The following is a 24,172-nucleotide window of genomic DNA, read 5'->3' as shown; positions in this document are numbered from 1 at the left end:
CCTGTTGATGTATTGCTCCCCATGGTTAACTGTGGGGCTTTCAATTGTGGACAATTTGGTCTTAGGTGATCTGGAGAATTACAATTGAAACACCTTTTAACTGTTGGGCAAACATTCGACAAATGACCTGTTTCACCACATTTATAACATTTCCTTAGCTCAATCCTGCATTCTCCCTGATGAACTTGATGACATCAAGGACAAGTCCTTTCATTGAATCTTTGTATGGGCCTGTTTGGTTTTGTGTCCATAGATAACCACGATCGTAGATATGATAACTGTTGGTCGTACGAATCTTGGTTCTAGTCAAGGGAAATATCCTCGTTGGTCGAGGGTAAATTTTTTAACCAAAACAGTCTCCTCGAGATTTTAAATTAAAAATTCTTTATTTGAATTTCATATGTCGCGTGAAATCTTTCCTTTTTACACTTCCTGGAGAGTTTAAATAGAGAGAGAGATTTTTCATCCCTTTACCACAATAGTTTTAGGTATCAAATCCATTTATTCACCAATGAGGATGATGCTTCTCGAACCCTTCAGCTAGATAAAGACAAAAAAATTAGAGGGTTCAGGGACTTGTAAGAGTGGGTTCTCTAAGGGACCTTCGTTCGTAGCAATGCTCTGAGGCATACTTCGTCTAATACGAATATCCTTAGAAGGGTTTTCGTGGCCCTTCTCCACTCTTTGTCTCCCTTTTTTGGAGTTGTATGATTTGTCACCGGGACAAATGATGTCTCAATTATGGTGAATTATAGGCGTCATTGAGCAGCTGACGGCCGATTCAGATTCCCCTTTTACCGTGCATGAGCTTCTTCCGGCTTATTTCGGAGATGAAGATGAACAACAGATACAACCTTTACCACAGAGGCAAGGGAAGTCAGGTTCTAGTTCAGAACACCACCGCCACCGACAGGAAGTAGAAGAGAAATTATGTCTTTGCTAAACCGTCCATGATCAGTGTCGACGACGGATGGATCACTTACGGGTGGAATATCAATGGTAAGCTTTTCTTTAACTTGTTACGCGGTTCTAACATCTGTTTTATGTTTTTCTCGTTTTAGCGTTGTAATTTTTGTGTAGAAATTGATTGTTTCGTTGTTTCCCATTGCTTTGACATTCAAGAGAAACTGGAACATTTCCTTGGGATCAAAATCAAGGATTCGTCCCAATGCCTTGATGTGCGGTCGAAGAAGTTGCTCCTCCTACCGTATGGGCTTTGGAGGAGGAAGAAACCGGGGTCGCAGCAAGTAAGTATGCTATTCAAGAACTTTTATTGTCATGAATTATATGACCTCGACAATGCATTGAGGGACTTCTGTGATGAGTAAATTTTTATTTCTCATTGTCAGTCCAACCTATAGGGGAATGAGGGGATGAGGAGGTTCCTATTGTCCGAAGGCGCTCGAAAAGAATAGCCTCGGCCTCAGGGTCGAGGTAAAAAAGTTTGCGGTTAAATACGTGACGGAACTGTCTTCCTCGATCGTCGATCGTCCTTTAGTCGATAGATCGAGGGAGATGATGATGCATGTCGGTGCGATGCTGATCGGGGCCCCGAAGACACAACCTTTATCCTTGCAGGACAAGAGTAAGTCGAGCATGGATGGTCAGGGGCCATCCATGTCGACTTTAAAAATAAATCTCCCCTCCGGGTTGAAGAAGGCGGATGTCTTGGAACCTAAGGAGATTTTTCTTGTGATGGAAGGTATCCTTCTTCCCCATAATCATGAGAGGTTCGCAGAGACTTCAACGAGCATCTAGACTCCTAAAAGCATGGGCTCACTTTTATAGTAACTTTTCATCCATTTGTCTTTTGTCTTGTGTTTAATATTTATTTATTATGATCGGGGATTTTTATAGGCTCTTCAATCGTACTTGGCTGTTAATCCCCAAATGGACAAGATTAAGGTAGTGGCGACTGAGGCCGTTCAAAGGGAGAAAGACATGGAGGCGGCTAGAGAGGTGGCTTAGGTGAAACTTGATGACACTCTTTCTCTTCTAGAGGAATAGAGTTAAGTTAAGGAGGTGCTGATGGACCAGCTGGAGGAAGCCCTCGAGAAGGTTTCAACTCACGCCGATCTTGTGAAGGCGATTAATGGGTCCTTAGTCGAAGGGGCAGGTGCCGAGACTACAAGAGAAGTGTCCTATACGAAGGCGTTCACGCGCCTTAAGATGAGAGTGGCCATCATGCGATTACATCTGGCTAGGGAGGATCTTCTAAAGAACGCTCAAGAGGAACTCAACTACTTCCTATGAGACATTGGTGATGAGGATGACCTTAGATCTAATGACAAGGTGGAAGCACATGTTTAGAATGCTTGTATAGAAGAGTTCCAGGTTAGGGTCAAGGAAACTCAATCGGTCACTTAGACTTTTCTTCTTCACTTTGTAATTTTTCTAGGGTAACCGTTGGTGGTCGTGCCTGATAATTTATAACCTTTGACTTGATTAATACAAATGTTTCTTTGGTTTCTTTGTCGTATGTTTCAAAGTATGGTGTCGTGTGAATGCTTACTTATTGATTAACAAGACTTAGGTTGAAATTTTGATGGCATGTTTGGGTGATTCTTTGGGGAGCACTTAGAATTTTGCTTTGAAAATTCAAAGTTACCATATATGTGATAGTTGATTTCTAACGTCCAAGGTAGAATATTGGTCTTAGGTTATTGGCGACTAGGGTAGAGTGTCAAATGTATGTTTCTGATGACTAAAGTCTTTTATACATAGAATCTCTCTGGGTTCTAACTATCTCAAATAATTCATGCTAGATCAGGTGTATATCATCGAGGGTATTTATTACTCATATGTTATTGCCAATCTAAGTTCTAGACAACTCTCATTTCCTACATGAGCAGAGTTTTTTTAGAGAGATCAACAACACATTGATCTTGCCATGGACCATTCTCCCTGACCCAAAATGGTAGGCTTAACGCAATCACCATACTTAATTCACCCAAGATGAAAATGCTATAAACATTAATTCTTCTACAAATTATTCATTAAGAAAACACTTACTGCCCCATAATCGTCACAAATAAGGAGATTCAAGCACACACATGTACTCGTAAATTCATAATAACACTGACTATGTGCAACTATGAATGTACGACACATGAGGGTTCTTGCAACCATTGTCATGATTCCCGATGCTAGTGCCTCTATTGACCTCGAATTATCCTATTGTAAAGTGTCTAATAATACATTCCCACTTTCAGTCACTTACAAATACGCTAGATTGAGTATAGGGATTCTAAATCAATACCTAAATCTCTTAAACTTATGCTCTGATACCAACTTAAAACACCCTCAACTAAGGAAACAGTGACTAACTTAATTATTTTGATAAAACATCAAATAAAGATTGAACCTCCTTTCTAAATGTCAATACTTGATTATCTATTGGTGAGTGGATCAGAGAGAGTAGGGTTCCACTACAAACCATTTGAGCTAAAATTGAGCAATATAGGATTTAACATAAAAAAAATAATAATTTGAACCTCACACAAAGTTTATATTAGATATAAGTGTTACAACCCATTCATTGTCGCTATCTCCAAGTTGCGGGTGATGTCCCCAAATAGGTAATCCGTTCTCATGCCTTTAACTACCACTCAACCCTTCATAGTGTTTATAGTACTATTCCCCAAAAAAAAAATTGATGGACATGTCAGAAAGGAAAAAATGTAAGGCTAAAACCTAGTAAGTTCAAACAGTTTTCATCAAAATTATAAAACGGTAAAACTGAAGACTGCTTAATTAAATCATCATTTCCAAAATAAAACATCTTTACCATAAAAACAACACCTTTCCAAAACCCACCATTTTCATGAATGAAACTCAACACCCATTTAAATATAAGATCGAAAGCTAACACCCACTCAAACATTCATAAAGCTTGTTATCTAATATCGGAAAAATGGGTAACAAACAAGTATCCAAAGCAACAAAACATAGATAATAAACGACATCTAAAGTGTCAAACTTTCACACCCCGCTAAAGCGGAAGCACGAGGCGTAACAGGTAAGCATTCATAGCTCCATTCGATGGATGTCACCATTAGTTACATAATACATAAAAATTTACAAATTTCATAACCTTGTTGTTCACAAAGAAAACATTATTTACACAAAAAGAGATTTCTAAAGCTTGTGAACAGGTGTTATCGCGTAAATCTTCCATAACTTTCCTTCTTACTTAATTTCCTGAAAAGCATGAAACATAAAACAACGTCAACTATAAAGAGTTGGTGAGTTCACGGGTTTTCGTATGTACAAAATATTTACAATGCATAAATCACAACTTGAAAACTTTTACATAACATGCACATTATAAATGTAAATTTCTCCATCGATGCTTAAAAACTTGAGACGCTACAGAGCATTACCTGACCAATGTGCCCCATTTGTCTACGAACAACCAAAAGTGGCTCGTTCACTCACTTAGGTACCACAGTTCCTATCAGTACTACTTCAGCGGTGGCCCTTTCGCACACATGAATAGACTTATGAAAAACTTAGGAAATGTGCACCCTTTTCTAGGTGGGACTATCAACACAATAGCGGCTATCCACAATTACCACGGCCCGGGGACGTGCCCGAGTTAACTAGTAGCGTGTATGGATGGGGACTTTTTGAAATATCCTCTCAAGCACATCAATTTATCATTTATAGGTAGTGCAATAATAATAAATTTTTCATGATTTTCATAACATTTGACTAAACAGTTCTTTAGTCCATAAGTTTTACATTTTAAACAGTAAAGTTTGCATTGTTTCATGCTTTTCCCCCATTTTAAAATAACTAAAAGCAGTAAAAATGGGGTCGTGAAGAACTCACTAGTTTGAATAAGAATATTCAAGGTTTTGGTGAAGCTTAGAGCACCAACGTCCGCACTAATGTCCTAAACACCCGAAATTCCAATAGTTAGATCACCCATCGGGTCACGATATAGATAGAGTACGATTATATCTTATGTAATGCCAATAAACCTTTATGGGTTAAAGTTGATACAAAAAATAACCCAATATTTAGTTAAATAAAAAGTTTTTGCACAAAAAGTTACTATTTGGACAAATATACATATTCTGTTCCTGGACTCTTGGTTTCACCAATCATTGTCAAGGGAACCTTCCAAAAATCATTTTACTTTTAATCTTTTAAACCACAAAAGTCACTGTTGTTAGATTTCTTTTGTCTAACAACATTATTTTTGCTCCTAAAATTTTTATATTAAACCTTTAAATGCTCAAAACTCAATTTCTTTGAGTGAGACCCGAAATAGTAAAGCAACAACTAATCAAACAAACCCAACATAAATCAAATATTTTGGGTTGAAATTGAAGAAAACAGTCAATATGATTGTTAGAAGCAACCTGTCAGTTTCAAAATGCCATTAAATACTACATGCAATGTCGTTTTATCCCATTTTCTTGAGTTCTAAGTTCATAGATCATAGATTATCATCATTTTGAAGACATTTTCATGTCTTTGATGAATAATCTCCCATCTTAGATTTTTCCCACAATATCTTTGAGCTCACAACGAAGAAAGAAATATAAAAGAAATGAAGAACATTAATGTTAAATACAAAAATAATAAAACTTATCTTATTACCTTTTTCTTGTTATCTTTTGAGGATTTGAATGTTCTTCAAGGTTTAAATATTCAAGGAGAATTTTTGGAACTTGGATTCGACTGAGAAGATGAAAGGTTTAGAGAGAGTGAGGAAAGGGGAAATGTGATGGTGAAATGAGAGATTTTCAAAAGAGGTGGGGTTTTTATACAAAGGTAGAGGGGCCGGCCCATACATGGCCTAACCACCATATTCTTATTTTTATTTTCTTATACAAACTCAGCCCAATTAAATATAAATTTAAATACATTTTATCAAATACCAATAAAATTATTCATTATTAAATCAAAATTCCAAATTTTTGTAAAAATTATTTGTACATACAAATGAAACTTTATATTTTTAAATTTAAATTTTATAATATCGACTTTATTTATTTTAAGAGAAATTTTAATATATTTGATATTACACAGGTTACTTTTATCAGTTACCCGTTGAGGCAAGGTTTTCTGAACTATAATTTGGGAACTAAGACGATTGATTTTCTAATCAACATGACTAATCCCTAATAAATTAAAATTTTGATTATAGGAATCCCTTTAAAGATGCTAACTTGATGCTCCAAAAGTGACGGATGTCACACAAACCTTGGGCAATTTATGTACCTAAAACCAATACCACAAACATGGATAAAACATAATACGAAAGCACACCTTTCGATGATGGGAGAGACTCGATTCCATTGAATGTGATAGAATAAGAAAGTAGCCACACATACACACAAATATATATATATATATATATATATATATATATATATATATATATAGGACCGTTCAAATAAAAACTTGACCCATTTGTGTAAACCGTGTAAACCAATCTCATTCATCAAGAAATGGCTAAGATTACTTTACTTTATTTTAGGAAATTAAAAATTAAAAAATAATAAATATTTAATTTATTTCAATCATAAGGGCAAAATTGGTAAACAAAGTCAACATTTTGTAACTCTTCGATTCTTTTTCCGATTCAATCCCGTCTTAATCCCGTCTTCATCGCATGCAACCCTGAGAATCCGGCGAATGTGATCTTTCTCCATTTTCGAATATAGTGTCACCAAAAACATCGATCAACAGTATATTCAAGAAAAATGGTCGGCAATAATGGAGGTATGTCATATTTATTGATATCGTTTTCGATTTTATACAAACCGAACAGTGAAATTGGAGATCATTGACGCATTGTAATCCCTTGGTCTTTTACAGGTAGGAGGCGTTTTAGCTATAGATTGAGGGAGATGAATAGTTTTCAAAGTTTACTAACGATAAAGACAGACCTGTTGAACTCGATGATGAAGGTAACGACTTTGATTTCATTAACCAACAAATGAAGAAGAGAGGCAAGAAGAGAGTCGTTAATGATTCTACAGGTAATCCATTTCTGCATTTTTCGTTTTAAAGATGTAAATTTGTATAATAAATGATTTTGGGACAAAATGCATCTCTATGCGAAGAAACCTTTTCATTATNGAAACCTTTTCATATGAACATTAATATATTATGCACCGGTTTCATTATGATGAAACCTTTTCATTATGCATATTAATATATTATGCAACCGCTTCATCATAAATGAAACCTTTTCAAAAGAACATTAATGTATTATGCACCAGTTTCATCCTAACGAAACCTTTTCATTATGCATATTAATATATTATGCACCCGCTTCATCATAAATGAAACCATTTCATATGAACATTAATATATTATGCACCGGTTTCATCCTACCAATTAAAAAGATCAACATCACAGACAAAGAAACATGGATCACCATGAAACTAGATGTACATTAAATCACAAAACAACATGTATAACAATCACCATGGATCACCATGAAACTTCAAAAACAAAGCACCTATTTCATTAAAATGTAAAATATGAAACAGTTTCATGATTCTTTATTTTTTTTCTTCAAACCTCAACTCAAGAAATCATTCCATAACAAGATATAATCTTCATAAAAATTTCCAGATTCATTAAATAACAAAACAATAAAATCAATTTTTAATATTATAATATATTAAAATATTTAAATATTTCCATTTATTTAATTTCCATTATTAAATTTCCTTATTTAATATTCCTTAATAACTTCCTTATTTATCAAAAAAATAATGAAAATGACCAAAATAACCTTATTGATTAAATTTAATTAAAAAAGAATGGAATTTTCCTATTGGTCGATTTTGGTTTACACGGTTTTTTAGAATGGCAAGGTTTTCATTTGAACCTGTCYCTATATATATATATATATATATATATATATATATATATATATATTAATGAACATCAGTACAAATCAATATTCATTAAGTTCAACCACTCCAGGTTTATAGTTTAATGAGTCATCAAACACAACTACTCTAGGTTTATATTTAACTAAAATGGATGGCCTGCATTAGTCCTCATGGTTATCACAAATGTATATGGTCCTCATTTGATATACATACACATGTGTGTATGTGCGTGTCACCATATTTTTATTTACAAACCATACAATGCTTATAAACTTTGCAAACAACATCTTAGGCGAGCCGTCCATCTTCTAACTACATTTCTTCTTTTTCTTTTTTCAACCGTTTTTATTATTAAGATATTATAGTCTCATATAATTTTGTTATTTTTTCATTTTTTTATCCTAAAATACAGAGATTAATAGGCGGTTTTTTGGGATTCGATTTTCTTCCAACAAAAAAAACTTCTCTTTCATCCCCTTCATGAACTCGGTTTGAGGTTTTTATGTGTTTTCATCTTCTAATAACTTGCATTCTTTCATATGGATCCTAGCAATTTTGTTCATAATATAATGCAAACGATATTTTCCAATTGCACGATTGTGAGAATATAATTAGAGTTTCATTGATGAATTTGTTTTCCAATGATGAATTTGGTTTAAGTTACTGGTTCAAATGAATCAAATGCAGTTGTGCATATTGCACATATTAAGTTCATAGTTGGTGTTTCATTGATGAATTTGCTTTTTATTGATTTCATTGATGATGAATTTATTTTATTCTCGATTTCTCCAAAAATCTTTGAAGGAAACTGATTTGCATGTTGCCAATAATGGCGACTAAATTTTACCCCTCAACATTTTTGGGACTGTGTATCATTCAAGTTCATTGATTCGACTTTTTATTTCAGTTTTACCCTTAAATACTTATTTTTTTAAATAACGATTGTGATAAAAGGAGCCTTAATCACATTTTTGCCATCTATTGAATTATGGATTGTGTGAATAAGATTGGTTTGTATATTTTGTAAGAATTAGGTGATTTATGTTTAAAATCACCTTAATATGTGATTTTGAGGGATCTTTTTCAGCGAACCAATCATTTTACTGAAATATCTTTCAAGACAAAATATTACAAGTGATTACAATTGGTTTTGGTAGGCTTAATACATAAAAGGTATACACTAAAAGAAAAGATAAAAGATGTACAAGGTTTTACAAGAGTTAAAGATTTTCTAATCTGGATTATCGAAGTTGATGTAATCAAAGACATCTTCTCCTTAAATCTTTCTTTTGAGCATTTCTTTTCGAATCTTGGATCCATCATATCTCCATACATGTCTTCGTTCAGCCAAGTTCGAAGATACTCTAAGTGATGTATCGGACAGAGATGGAACTCAGACACTCGTTGAAACCTGTACTGACCATCATAGGCAATGAACATAAGTCTATATTCAGGTTTCACATGCACTGTATTGGGAATAAAGGGTCCATTTTCAGGCAGTTATAGATTCAACATTGAGATATCTGGCTTATTTTTGTTCTTGAAGAGCTCATCCACTGAAAATTCTGTTTCATGCTTGTTTATGTGGGATGAACCTTCTCCATAAGCAAAAAGGTTTCTTCTTCGAGAGGACTTCTGTGGCAGAAGAGGAACCTCGAAGATTTTCGACACTTTGTTGAATAGTTCATTTAGAAATTCTTCAATATAAGCCTTATGCTTTAGATTTGGACTTTTGAATTGCCTATCGAATCTCGAGCTATTTATAGAAACCATACTAACAGAGAAAGGAAGGATACTCAGTGACAACATCATTGTTCTCTCAAAAGATGACCATAGAAACCAGAGGGCCACCATCTTTCATGTGTTTACTGATTGTGACATTTGAAATTTTGTGAAGGCTCATTCTTGTTTCGATCCTTTCTGTTCACCAATTCAGATCCTGATTCTTTAGCTTCAGCACCCTTTGTCTTTTCTGTTCAGCTTCTTCTAAGAGTAAGGCTTGAGCACTGAGATGATCTTTTTGCTTGAATATCCCTTTTGCAAGAGCTTGATTAGCCGGAGTCTTGGCTAACTCGAGGTTGTCTTTCAGTTGCTGCTGATGTTGCTTCAGCTCTTTTTCAGCTTTTAGAGATTCCTAGCTTTCAGCATCAGAAAGGAAGTTAAACTCACCACATTTAGAGGTACGAAGAGGAGTTTATTACTCTAGGTTGGTAAAGTTGACATATAAGTTGAGCCATCCTCAAGTCTTCTTCATCATCTAAGCACACAGGTTCTCTTGACGACTTCCTAGGAATGAGATTGTTGATTTAATCTTTACCATCACCCTCAATGATTTCAAAAGAAGGAAGTTGGTTTGAGATATTGAGAGTAGGTGTTGCAGAGAGAGATAGAGGTAGAGAAAAATAAGGTTTAGCTTCTGAGGTAGAGGGTAAAAACGTTGTTGAAGTGTTTGCATCCTTAGATTTGCTGAGTGCCCCTAGCAGTAGGGCAAGGTTATCTTCAACAACTTCTTTCCTTTTTCCAGAGTAGGAGTGCTGGTGTGAGGATCTCCCCCCCTGGGAAGCACGTTCCTTAAAGGAGATTCCTTTGTCATGCTATATTGGTATGACTTGGATGGAGAAATCATGATCATCATCGCTGTCGTCATCATCACCACCAAGGTTAGTACATGTATCTAATATCTAGGGCTCAGGATCCTCATCATCTCCTTCATCCTCCTCATTTTCACTAGAACTTGGATAGAGGTGGAAGGAGGATGGTCTTCATGGTCAGTTATAACCACAACATCATCGTTGTTGTCCTCCTCTCCCTCTTTGTCATCGTCAATGGAGAGAGGGAGGCGAGATACTAGGTTATGCAACAACTATTCCATGGAGACAATAGCTTCTGTTTGTTGAAAGTTGAGCTCAACGACCATATCCAGTTGATGACGATCGAAGGAGCATTCAGAAACAGGTGCTGGTTGTTGTAGAAGCTAGAAAATCTATTCAAGTAACTCACCATGCTTGGAAAACTGAGCCTGAAATCCTCAACCTTGCTGGAGAGAGCAGCGATAGCTTCGTAGTTGGGCTGGATTCCCATCTACATGGAGTTTAACTCTCTTTTGACTTCACGAACCTCAGCTTGCACAACAGAGAGGCTGTGAGCCAATTCATCTTTCAAGGGCATTCCCTATTGAACTTCGTTCATCTTGTCAAGGACGGTTGCAACAACAACAAGAAGAAGCAGTTTCACATCCCCAGCCATATCATATGCGTCAGTCTCAGTGTTAGTAAAAAATAAGGAAAGGGAGGGGGTTTGGTGTATACCTAAGGCTTTCTCAGTAGTATCCGAATGATTACCACTGAGGCCAAGTGTCTTGAATATGCTATTGAGAGGATCATCAGCACATTGTTTGAGGGAAGTCGAGAGAAGCATCCTCAGGTCTTGTGGTGATAGTTGCACCAATAGTGGGGAAAACCACTATTGATTCATCAGCTCATGTAACAGAGACCAAAGGAGGGGATGGGAGAATGGTGAGAAGAGATGTGAAGATCAACTGTGGCAATGCTAAGAATCACACATTCAGTGATTTGAGTCAATGAAGTGGTTGGGGTAGGTGCCACACACACGACATCAACAAAAGATATTGCCGAAGAGGAAGGGAGGGAAAATCAGAAGCCTCGGGGGTAAGGAAAAGTTCAATAGATGAGGCTTGTTGAGAGGTTTCATCTAGTTGAGAGAGGTTCCCCTTTATGGATTTCTTACCCCTCTTTGAGGGAGTAAGTGTTAGACCCCATCTTGTAAAAGTGTAAATAAGAAGTCTCTTACTCTAGTCTTTAGGACTTAGTCTTTTGAAGCGGTCTGGACCAAGAGCTCTTAAGCAGAAAGATTTCAAGAGACAGAGCTCTTACTCAAGAGCCAAGCATCTTACATCCAGAGCATGTGCTCTACTTCAGGCAAGATCAAGACTTAAGCGCCAAAAAGGTTAAGTGCTTGATGCAGAGCTTCACTCAAGACATAGAGCCTCTGCATAGTACATGCAGAGCCTCTAAGTCCCATGGATTGTGCACACGGTTCAGACTTTACTGCAAGGATTCTAACAGATCCTAGAAGGCCTGACCCAGTCCACTCCACTTTCCAAGGAACGGGAACGATAAGAACGTGGAACAAGAACTCAGAGTTCTAAGCCAGGATTCTAGGAGATTCTGTTTTAGCTTAGTCATATATTAGGAGGCATCTTCCTCAGGTTACATGTTACCTGAAAGTGACGAATTAGACTAGATAGAAATCTTGTGAGAGTACAATTAAATTGAGAGCTTTACTTTTTATTCTTCTCATCTAATAAAAGCTTCCGACTTATTCAAGTTTATCTTGCATTCATATTTTATATTGAATATTTTGTTAGACCATTCCAGTTACATAGCTATTATTCTACTCTGATTTATCTGTGGTTTCTGTGTTTAAGAGGAATCTAGGTTCTAACAATTGGTATCAGAGCCTGCTAATCAAATCAATTGATTAGTCGATCGATATCCAAGAAGGATATTCCTCTTAGTTTGGTTATTCGTTTTTAAAACATATTCATTCCGATCATAGATTATTTTAAAAAAAACGTTTGCTTTACGTATTCTTTAAATCTTTCAGTTTCCAAAACTTGACGTTTTCACTTTCCTATCAAACTCTCTTTCAAAACTTCTTAAGTTACAGTGCCGATTCCCTTACAAAACCTCCTACTCTCATTCGGGAAGAATATCCCTAATGGAAGATAAGGATGATCAATATCTACGAAGATCTTGACCTTGAATTGTACGAGACGATTTTAAATGGTCTTTTTGTACCCACAACCTTGATTCCAAGGATTCATGCTGCTGGTGATACAGTCGAAGTACCTGCAAGGCACGTCCCCAAGCTCCGTAGAGATTAGGACGATGAAGATAGAAGACGGGTGGAGATTGACCAAAAGGCCAAAAGGCTTTTAATCATGGCTCTTCCAAACGAGATTTTCCAATGTCTTCATGCCTGTGAATCTGCCAAGGATCTATGGGATCAATTGGCTAATCAGCCTGAAAGAGAGATAAAGATGAAAAAAACAGACGTGGTCAATGTCTCAATGAGTACATGTTGTGCTAAAATCGTAAGTGTGCACACAGTGGGCATACAATCCCCAAAGTCGCGGTGTAAGTGCACGCCGACACTAAGATCGCTTCAAGTAATAGAGTGGTATAGTACCAAGATCGTTTCCACAGGGATCGGACTTACTGAGAATCTGAGACTTTCATGAACTTCTTGAACAATGCTTCGAGTTRAGAAAATATTTTAGTTTMGATTGGTGCAAAGCGTGAAAATACGAAATAAACCTTTAATATTAAAAGAYGGGTATGGGTGTAAGCTTTGCTTAAGAATATTGCAGGAACAATTTGGTCAGAAACTCATGGGACCTCTATAAGAACTCCTATCTCTCGAAAGTGAATTCTTATATACTGTGCCCACAAAGTGCCCACAAAGCGTCAAGTTTTATCAATCTTAAACTTGCCGAATTAGCTACTAGATAAAAAGATATCTGGTTCCACTAATCTGAAGATTTATACTCAGAACGTATTGTAGCATAAACTCGACTAATATCTGAACAAAAGCTAAAAACATGCAAAACCCGCATCTCTGCGTGATTATCAAAGACTCTCTCAAATCTTTGTGTATCATCTAAGCCGTATTTCAGATGCGCCCATCTCTGGATCAATGATCTAATATTAACACTTTGAATTGGTCGGCTTATGTGCGTTGAGGTTAAGTCCCGACTTAAATGACCAAGCTTAAGAATCAATAAAAAATGGCAACACCCAAGTGTATCCTTAAGCTTGACTCACACCCACACCCAAAGGGGTGTTTAGCACATAATAAAATTAGAGAACATAAAGGAAACATAAGAAGAAAAATATATAAGAAATACTTGAACTGAAAATAATACTTAAACTGTTGCCCACAGAGGGCACACAATACACAGAGGCGAGAATGAAAGACTAACTACGAAATTTAAATTACAAACAKAAATWAAACKTGTTCTACTGCTACAAAGCTTGAGAGAATRCTCCAAGGTTGCTTAGCTAATTTTCTGGTGGAAAAATGGATGCTYTTCAATTGAGAGAAAGTCTTCAAAATATAGGGAAAAGTGAGGACYGGACAAACCCTTTATCCAAAGGATAAAAATCTRCATTGTCCAAAGGGTAAGGACSTCCCATCACCACATGTCTACTTTATCTMTGGYCTTGTCACTTCTTYTTGAAAGGTTGCAAAAGGTAAAGTAYTCCAATAAATTATGAAAAGAAGGCTTTTCAATCAAAATATTGGTAGGAGTACTTTCTTTGTCTTTWATGGCTTCAACCAGGCCCATTCTTCCAAGCAACTTAATGCTTTGATCTGAACTTAGAATTAAATCTCATTAATATCCAAGAATATGAATATCAGAATTTTGTTCAAATCCAACTAGATGCAAATCCGCCATAGAATGAATGCNTGAACTTAGAATTAAATCTCATTAATATCCAAGAATATGAATATCAGAATTTTGTTCAAATCCAACTAGATGCAAATCCGCCATAGAATGAATGCAAGCAGAAAGTGGGCATTTTACCAACAGTAATGGGTCTTTTAGAAAATAATTAATTTCTTCACCTTTCATCACCTCTTAACATATTTTGGACCAAAAATACTAGATAGGAGCACAATGGGTACCAAAGACACAATAAAATAGGGGTATTAAACAACAAAGAACTCATACAAAACGAGAGTTATCACACTTCCAAACTTGATGTATTACTTGTCCTCAAGTAAAAGAAAATTAATAAAAAGACACCTAAAGAAAGGAACAAGAACGAAACTTACAGAAGGTGTTGGAAATTCGTCTAGTAAAGTGGATGTACAACTTCATTGCTTGATCTTCGTAGTGTTTCCGTTAATCAGTAGGGCTTTAAGGGTTAGTGTTTTTGGCAATGACAGCGTGTATCCCTCCCCAAAACTTATCCTATACTACAAAAGGGTTTGAAACATAAGTTCTCATCGATTCACTTTTGAGTACTTGGAAAAAGTTCGTGACCCATTCTTGTCATAAACTTGCCCTTTTGGATAACCGGGCTTTTTATTTTCGTCTTCCAATTTTTCGAAGACCGATTCTTCTATTTTTTTTCTTCTTTTTCTTTTTTTTTCATACCTCCCAATTTTTCAAAGGTATATTTTTTTTGAACACATCCCCCCAAACTTAATATCGACAATGTGCGCATTGTTGCCAAAGGGACCAAAACGGTACGGGTTGGGTGCAAGGGGAAAAGTGTTTGGGCTTAAAAACAAAAGAAGGGCCTACATCCTTTTAACTTTAACACTACCAAAAATCATCCAAGGATGTTGTACCTGAAATGAATAATGGAACTAGACAAAACAAAATGAAATCCAACACCATTTTTCATAAATATTCACACAAAAGAAATGACATTCAGCAAATCATACACAAAAGATGGAATAAAAGTGTATCTGTACCCCAAAAGATATACCAAAAAATAATGTTTTAAGAGGCGGTGATGAAAAGTCAAGAATTAAACCATTTTCTTCGAAACTACTTACTATGGGCAAGCAGGGACTGCATCAGCCTCCTTGGAGCTTTGGACAACGGGAGCAGCAACAGCAGGAATGATCACAGTCATGGTAGATAATGTAGCAGCAATAGGAACATGAGGAGCAGGAGCAAAAGGCGCAGCAACAATGGAAGTAACCGGCATGTGGGTCTGCAAGGGTGGGAAGCACCAAACTTGGGGAGGGCAAAGACCGCTCGGGAACCTTAGAAGTTGGGTTTGTCAAGAGGCTCTTGACGCCCGTAAAGCTGTCGTTCCACCCGAATCCAATCTCTAGTATATGCCCAAAAGCGAGCACTCTTCTTTTCCAAATCAGAGACTCGATCTTCTACACTCCCCACCTTCTTCAATATCGCCTCCAACTTTTGATTCATCTCTTCCCATTGGAGTACCAAAACGGACAGCCAAGTGGCCGACCCATACCCCGAGCCTAAAGGATTGCTTTGAAGTGGCTCGGATGTGCTAGCCTCATCATTGCTATATCTTGGGATTTCCGCATCTGGTTCGGTCATGGGGACAACGGGTGGCTCTGATACATGCGCGGCGGGTGGCTCGGTAAGTGCAACATTCGGTGACTCCGAAACAGCAGCAACCTGTGGCTCGGGAAGAACGACCGGTGGCGCATTTGGTTGAACGGTTGATGGCGCCATGGGCTCTTCCGCATCTCTCTAAACCGGGCCAGAATTCTATGAATTTAAAAAGGGCCAAGAGGCTCTATACCGACGGTCGACCGTGTTCTGTTCCAACAAGGAAGAGCCGACAACAATGGAATCCTCATCAATAGTAGGGACCCTAGCCTTGGCCATAAGCTTCGTGATAAGGGCCGGAAAGATAGGCGTGAATGCGTCCTTTGAGAGGCGGCCAAAATGGATGCATGTATAATCGGCCCAAGTTCGATTGGTAACTCGCTCATTATGCAATAAAGGAGGACGCATCGGTCCCATGAGATTGTACTATCATGAACAGTGGGGATTAAATTGTGTCGCAAAAACTGAAACCAAAGACCCGCCTCCGTGTTGAGATGGCCGGCCAAAATGATTTGGTGTCGGTTGTCCCTCGACCATCCACGATCGGGGAGCGTAAGGAGGGATGCGATATCATCGTCGGCAACTTCACGAGTCCCTTTCATAATCTGTGCAAACAAGCATTCCGGTGGTGGGACGAGTCCAAGGGCCGCATTAAGCTTTGGCCCCGACCAATCAACTTTCTTACCCCGAATATTCACCGAAATGCTCTTGGTGGTGCCAACGGCCGCGTAAAACTCGGTTACCCAAGATACGTTGGCCTTTAAAGGGGCAACCACCATTTTGTCCCACCGCAAAGCCACCAAATGGTGCCTGATGGCCATAAAAGAGTTGACCAACCGCGGGTCAAAGGCACGTTCAAGGAGAATTTTATTATTTTTGATACGGTTGTACCTCTCATGAAATGGCATCACCTTTTCTTTCTTTTTCTTTGAGGTTTGCTGCCTCTTCTGCTTTGTTGTTGCCTTCCTCTTTTTTGAAGGTTTTGGCATACTTACTTCCAAAACCTCCTCATCTGGAATTTCTTCTTCAAAATCCTCCCTTTCCTCTTGTTCCTCTGCTTCCTCGGCCACATCTTCAGCATGTTCTAAGTCCTGAGCCATCTCATCCTCATAATCACTGTCTTCAGGCACTGGTTTTGGTAATGGTTGAGGAATAACAGACTCTGAACTTGCACTATCAAAACTTCCCGAGGAGGTTTCTATGCTCACAGTCTGCCCACTGGGGGCAGTGACTAGTATTTCCTCAACAGAAAGTTCATGTTCAGTTTGAGTCTTAGGGGTTGCTGTGGTGATTCGTCTAAAGACTCAGGAACAGAAAAAGGGAATAAATCCTCGGGATTGTTGGAGGCATTGGCTTCAAAATCAAAATGGAACTCCTCCCCTAAGGTATCACTAAGGTTTAGGTCAAAATCGTGTATGGTGGGTGGGCCGAGTGGTTTTGAGGGAAGGGGAATAGGGGGCTGTTGAGTGGGTGTAGGGTTAATCGGTGGTGGGATGGGGTTACATAGAGGGGTGATAGAGGGTGGTACAGTTAGGGCTAGGAAAAAGGGTCTTGGTGTGGGAAAGGTTGCGGCGGCCGGCGGTCGTGAAGTAGACGGACCGGCGCCGATGGTGGTGGTGGTGTGAATAATGGTGGAAGGGGTAAAACTGGTGGTAAATAGGGGAGGAGTTTTAGTTATACTAATCGAAGTGACAATGGCATGATACTCATCGTAGTCGACCTGCACGGTGGATGATTGACCGGCGCCGGTGGTTGATGTATGTCTTGCCGACGGAACAAAGGCGATGGGATCCGACAAGAGGGGCGTTGAGTAGTGCCTCGATGGAGCAAACGATGGTGGTACGGGAGTGGCGGATGATGTGTCGCCGACGACTGTCCGGCGAGTAGAGTGGCGAGCAGGTGGTCGATAAGGGGGCCGGCTGGTTGGATTGTTTCTAGTTCTAGCCATGAAAAGAGAGGAGAAGATGAATAGTGAAGTAAAAATGATTTTCCCCCCTTTTCATGGATAACCGCTGGATAAAGCCTAGGTAACCGTTCCCTTTGCATGCAAAACCTTTGGAAGGACAAGTGATTTGAAAAAAATGATGTCATGGTACAAGTCAAATCACTTACACAAGCCTCCATTTTCAGAAAAATCATCATCACTTTTTTTCAAAACAATAAACCCATTTCTTTTCTTAATTTCCCTTTTTCTTTTCCTTGGAAGATTCCACAAAAMCCCGCCAATATTCAAAAACAATAACCAAAACCCACTTCAGAATGTGAGCATGAGATGCCTACTGTGAGCATACCTGCATGAAATAAACAAGAAGTACGATAATTAAAAATATTTACACTATTTACAACAGAAGGTTCGACAATCTTTCAGAGAGATTTTTGGCTTGGATCTTGCATTCCTTCAGGGAAGAAATGCTTGACCCGATGCCCATTCACTTTAAAAACCGTATTGTCTTGTGGGTTTAAGAGATCGATAGTTCCAAACTTTCTCACTACAACAATAGTGAAAGGTCCCGACCATCTATATTTGAGTTTTCCGGGGAAAAGCCTCAACCTAGAATTAAAAAGAAGCATTTTTTGACCTTTTTCAAAAATTCTTTGATTGATCCTACGATCATGCCACATTTTCGTTTTTCTTTGTAAATTTTGGCATTTTCGTAGGCTTGGTACCTCCACCCTTCCAACTCATTGAGTTGGAGCTTTCTTTTCTCCCCCGCTAGAGTTGGATTTAAATTAAGTTCCTTAATACCCCAAAATGCCTTATATTCTCACTCCAACGGAAGGTGACAAGATTTTCCAAAAACAAGTTGGTACGGAGACATGCCCAATGGAGTCTTGAAGGCGGTACGGTAGGCCCAAAGTGCATCATCCAATTTAAGCGACCAATCTTTACGATTTGGCTTAACCACTTTTTCTAAAATATTTTTTATTTCCCGATTTGAAAGTTCCGCCAGACCATTGGTTTGCGGGTGGTAAGTCGTGGCTACTTTATGTCGGATGTTGTACTTTTCAAGAGTGGTACTTAACACTTTGTTTATGAAATGAGTCCCTTCATCGCTTATCAATGCTCGGGGTGTTCCAAAACGAACAAAAATGTTTTTATGCAAAAATTCCACTACCATTTTGGCATCATTTGTTGGGCAAGCCTTTGCTTCCATCCATTTGGAGACATAGTCTACCGCAACCAAAATGTACTGATTATGAAAAGACATGGAAAATGGTCCCATAAAGTCAATTCCCCAAACATCAAAAAGTTCGACTTCCATAATATTGTTCAAGGGCATTTCATTTATTTGGGACAAATTCCCCATGCGTCGGCATTGGTCACAACTCTTCACAAATTCAAAAGCATCTTTAAATATGGTAGGCCAAAAAAATCCGCTTTGTAAAATTTTAGCGGCCGTACGTTGTCTACCAAAGTGACCTCCGTACGGTGATGCGTGACATTCCTTTAACAAAGCTTGGATTTCATCATCCGGGACACACTTTCTCAAAATTTGATCCGATCCCAATTTAAAAAGGGATGGATCGTCCCACAAATAATGTTTGCAAACGTGAAGAAATTTTTTAAACCGGTTTCCCTGAAAATGATATGGTTTAAGGCCACATGCAAGATAGTTGGCAATATCTGCATACCAAGGATTTTGTTTTTGAAAATTATGTTGTATGGCCAAAACATATTCATTTGGGAAAACTTCCTTAATCTCATGATTCCCCCCACTTGATACATTTCCTTCAATTCTAGAAAGGTGATCGGCCACTTGATTGTCACTTCCCTTTCGGTCAACAATCTGAAGATCAAATTCTTGCAATAAAAGAATCCATCTAATAAGCCGTGGTTTCGCATCAACTTTGTTAAATAAATACTTTATTGCCGAATGATTTGTATGAATAGTGGCTTTGGTACCAATCAAGTATGAACGAAAACGATCAAAAGCAAATACTACCGCAAACAACTCTTTTTCCGTGGTTGTATAATTTAATTGGGCTTCAATAAGAGTCTTACTTGCGTAGTATATGGGGTGAAATTTTTTATTTTGCCTTTGTCCCAAAACGGCACTCACGACCCAATCACTAGCGTCACTCATTACCTCAAAAGGTAGGGACCAATCGGGAGTGATGATAATGGGTGCCGAGACAAGAGTATTCTTGATTGTTTCAAAAGCCTTTTTACAATCGGAGGTGAACTCAAAAGTTTGATCAACATGCAACAAGTTACATAAGGGTTTTGCAATTTTAGAAAAATCCTTAATAAACCGTCGGTAAAAACCCGCATGTCCCAAAAAGCTACGAATGCCTTTGACCGAAGTAGGTTCGGGCAATTGCATTATCACCTCAATTTTAGCTTTGTCAACTTCCAATCYTTTCTTTGAAATCATGTGACCCAAAACTATTCCCTCTTGTACCATAAAATGGCATTTTTCCCAATTTAAAATCAAGTCATGGGTCTCACATCTCTCCAAACTTTTCTTCAAATTTTCAAGACAATTTTCGAAATTAGTGCTAACAACCAAAAAATCATCCATAAAAACTTCCATAGTGTCCTTAATCATATCCGAAAAAATAGACATCATACATCGTTGGAAAGTGGCCGGAGTATTACATAAGCCGAATGGCATACGTCGGAAAGCAAAAGTTCCAAAGGGACAAGCGAAAGTAGTTTTCTCTTGATCTTCGGGTGCAATATGGATTTGATTGTATCCCGAGTACCCATCCAAAAAACAATAAAACTCCTTTCCGGCCAACCGATCTAGCATTTGGTCTATGAAAGGTAAAGGAAAGTGATCTTTCTTAGTAGCTAAGTTCAGCTGCCTATAATCCATACAAATCCTCCACCCGGTAATGGTTCTAGTTGGGATAAGTTCGTTTTTGTCGTTGGTGATTACCGTGGTACCACCTTTCTTAGGCACGCATTGAATCGGACTTACCCAACCGCTACTAGCAATGGGGTAAATTATACCCGCATCTAACCACTTCAAGATCTCCTTCTTAACCACTTCTTTCATGATTGGATTTAGCCTTCTTTGAGGTTGTACCTTTTCAACACTATTTTCTTCCAATATGATCTTATGTTGGCAAAGGGACGGGCTTATTCCCCTAATATCAGCTATGGTCCAACCGAAAGTTTTCTTATGGTCTTTCCGCAAATCTATCAACCTTTCCTCTTGTTCACCACTTAAGTTGGAAGAAATAATCATAGGCAATTTTTCTCCTTCCATAAGATATGCATACTTAAGATGTGAAGGCAGTGGTTTTAACTCTAATTTGGGTGCTTCTAAAATGGACGGGGTTTGGGTTGGTATATCTTTAAAATCTAACTGTTCAAAGGCAGCTATGTCCTCAAGTAAGTCTTCTTCACAAATGTCTTCTGTCGTGCCCACAGTGTCTCCATTGTGTGCACAGTCGATCAAACTAGATCTAAATCTTCACCTACTGAGTAAATAGACGAACAGTCCTCAATATCCCCATTGAACTTAAGAGTCTTAAACACACTGAAAGTTACCTGCTGGTCATTTACTCTCATGGTCAACTCACCCTTTTGTACGTCAATCAATGTCCTACCCGTAGCAAGAAAGGGTCTCCCTAAGTAATCGGGACATTCCTATCGGCTTCATAATCTAACACTAGAAAGTCAGCTGGAAAGATGAATTTGTCCACTTTAACCAAGATGTCTTCAATTTTTCCTTTCGGATATGCCAAGGACCTATTCGCTAATTGCAAAGTCATGGTAGTAGGTCGAACTTCCCGAATTCCCAACTGATTAAAAATAGACAAAGGCATGAGATTTATACTTGCCTCAAGGTCACACAAGGCATGACCTACTTCTTTCCTTCCAGTAGAGCACGGATGGTGAAACTTCCCGGGTCTTTTAATTTTGGGGGAATTTTGCAAGTAAGAAGGGCACTACATTCCTTTGTCAAAGACACGGTCTCAAATTTACTAAGTCTTCTCTTTTTATTGAGGATGTCTTTTAAAATTTTTCCATAGCTAGGCATTTGCTCGAGAGCTTCTACCAAAGGTATGTTAATGTGGAGTTGCTTAAAGATGTCCAAGAACTTCTTAAACTGAACATTCACATTTTTGGCTTTCATCCTACCTGGAAAAGGTAAATCTCTTAGATCTAAATCTATTGGACCGGTCTTAATCTGCTCGGGTGTGGGCAGTTTCTGCCCACTGTAAGCAGTGTCAGTTGGAGACTGGGTGGTGCTGGAACTGGGTAAAGCTACTGTTTCTGGAACATAAACTGGAATTTGAGTTTCTTCAGCTGTAGGAAACAAAATTGGAAATTTCGATGTGTCAAAAGAATGTGAAATATTTTCTTGACAAGTCGGCTCACTAGGTGTTTCCCTTTCGGCATTAGAGTCTCCCAAGTCCTTATCACTTCTTAAAGTCACGGCCTTAACATGTTCCTTAGGTGTTTCCGTGTCACTAGGCAAAGTTCCTTGAGGTCTATTCTTGAGATCCGTGGAAAATTGGCCAAGTTGGGTCTCAAAACTCCTCAAGGTGGCATTGGTTTTGTTTATAAAACCTTTAAGTAAATATTCGAGTGAACCATTACCCTCCGATGCATTTTGTTGCCTAGGTGCATGTGGTTGTGAAGATTGTCCACTTTGGTACATGTGATGATTACCTTGCAAGTGATTATTACCTTGCATGTAATGACCGCCTTGATTAAATCCCAGGGGATTTGAAGGTCGGTTTTGGACTTGAGTTGCCCCGGGGGGTTGAAGTCCTTGATTTCCGGCCCACGACAAATTCGGATTGTTTCTCCAATTTGAATTGTATGTTGGAGAAAATGGGCTATTTCTTGTATGGTTTCCAACATAATTTACCGAAACGGGGTTTCCGGGGCAAAACTCATAAGAATGACTTTCGCCACAGAAAACACAAGACTCAGTCATGGAAGAATTAGACATTATGGATTGGACTTGATTCTTTTCCCCATTCAAGTTTAAATTATTTTTAACCAAATTAGTTAGAGCAACAATTTGGGCATTCAAAGAAGAAATGGCATCAAGCTCATGAATGCCCGAGGCAGATTTAAAAATGACAGCACGAGGGTTAGACCATTCAGTATTATTATTAGAAATTCGTTCCAAAATGTCATACCCCTCGTTGTAGGTTTTAGCTGTAAAAGCACCACCGGCCGTTGCGCCAAGAATAATCTTAGCGGCACTAGAAAGTCCATTATAAAATGTTTCCAATTGAATACAATGAGGGATTTCATGGTGAGGACACTTCCTAAGAAGGTCCTTGAATCTYTCCCATGCATCCGATACCGCTTCATCTTCTTCTTGGCGAAACGCCATAATTTCATTTCTAATCTTTACATTCCTTGTCGGAGGAAAGTATTTTTATAGAAATTTTTCCGCCAAATCATTCCAAAAGAGGATCAAGTTTGGTTGTTGGGAATTTAGCCATGCTCTAGCTCTATCCCTCAATGTATAAAGGAAAAGCGTCAAGCATAAGGCCTCTTGAGTAACTCCGGGAATTTTAAAATGATCCGTCATTTCTATAAAAGATTTCAAATGAGAGTGCGGATCTTCCGAAGATAATCCCCCAAACTGACCCATAGCGGAAATCATTTGAAACATAACCGGCTTGGGTTCAAAAGATGTTGCTGTCATTTCGGGCCTACCAATTCCGGAGGCCAATTGACCAAATTCGGGAGTTGCGTAGTCCCGTATGCCTCTTTTTTTGTCATCGGCAATATTAACTGTGGCTTTCCGAGGAGGTGGATTATCCCCCATGGTACGGTTGGGATTTCACCGATTGTTTCTACCTCTTCTTCGTCTCCTAATTGTTCTTTCTAACTCAAGATCAAGAGGTAAAAGATCACCGTGTTGTATCTGTGGCATACAACACAGGAACAACGAATGAAACAACTGACCAAGGCTCAAATGAAAATCAATATCTCAGGATAAAAATCGTGCAAGTCCCCGGCAGCGGCGCCAAAAACTTGATGTGCTAAAATCGTAAGTGTGCACACAGTGGGCATACAATCCCCAAAGTGGCGGTGCAAGTGCACGTCGACACCAAGATCGCTTCAAGTAATTGAGTGGTATAGTACTAAGATCGTTTCCACAGGGACCGGACTTACTGAGAATCAGAGACTTTCATGAACTTCTTGAACAATGCTTCGAGTTGAGAAAATATTTTAGTTTCGATTGGTGCAAAGCGT

The 24,172-nt window shown here is 38.4% G+C and overlaps 1 protein-coding gene and 1 non-coding gene across 2 annotated transcripts; one reads left to right on the top strand and one right to left on the bottom strand.

Moving 5' to 3' along the window:
* Window positions 1-21,809: 21,809 nt before the first annotated feature.
* LOC112509020 lies at window positions 21,810-23,300 on the bottom strand. The gene has a single exon (XM_025113888.1). The coding sequence runs from the start codon at window positions 23,298-23,300 to the stop codon at window positions 21,810-21,812; it is 1,491 nt and encodes a 496-aa protein (XP_024969656.1).
* On the top strand, window positions 23,212-23,318 carry LOC112510611. The gene has a single exon (XR_003068990.1). It is a non-coding gene; the product is annotated as a small nucleolar RNA R71 (small nucleolar RNA).
* The last annotated feature ends 854 nt before the right edge of the window (window positions 23,319-24,172 follow it).

Source organism: Cynara cardunculus, assembly GCF_001531365.2.
Source record: "Cynara cardunculus var. scolymus isolate 2C chromosome LG 3, CcrdV1, whole genome shotgun sequence".
NCBI lineage: Eukaryota > Viridiplantae > Streptophyta > Magnoliopsida > Asterales > Asteraceae > Cynara > Cynara cardunculus.
This window is presented reverse-complemented; position numbering and strand designations above follow the sequence as displayed.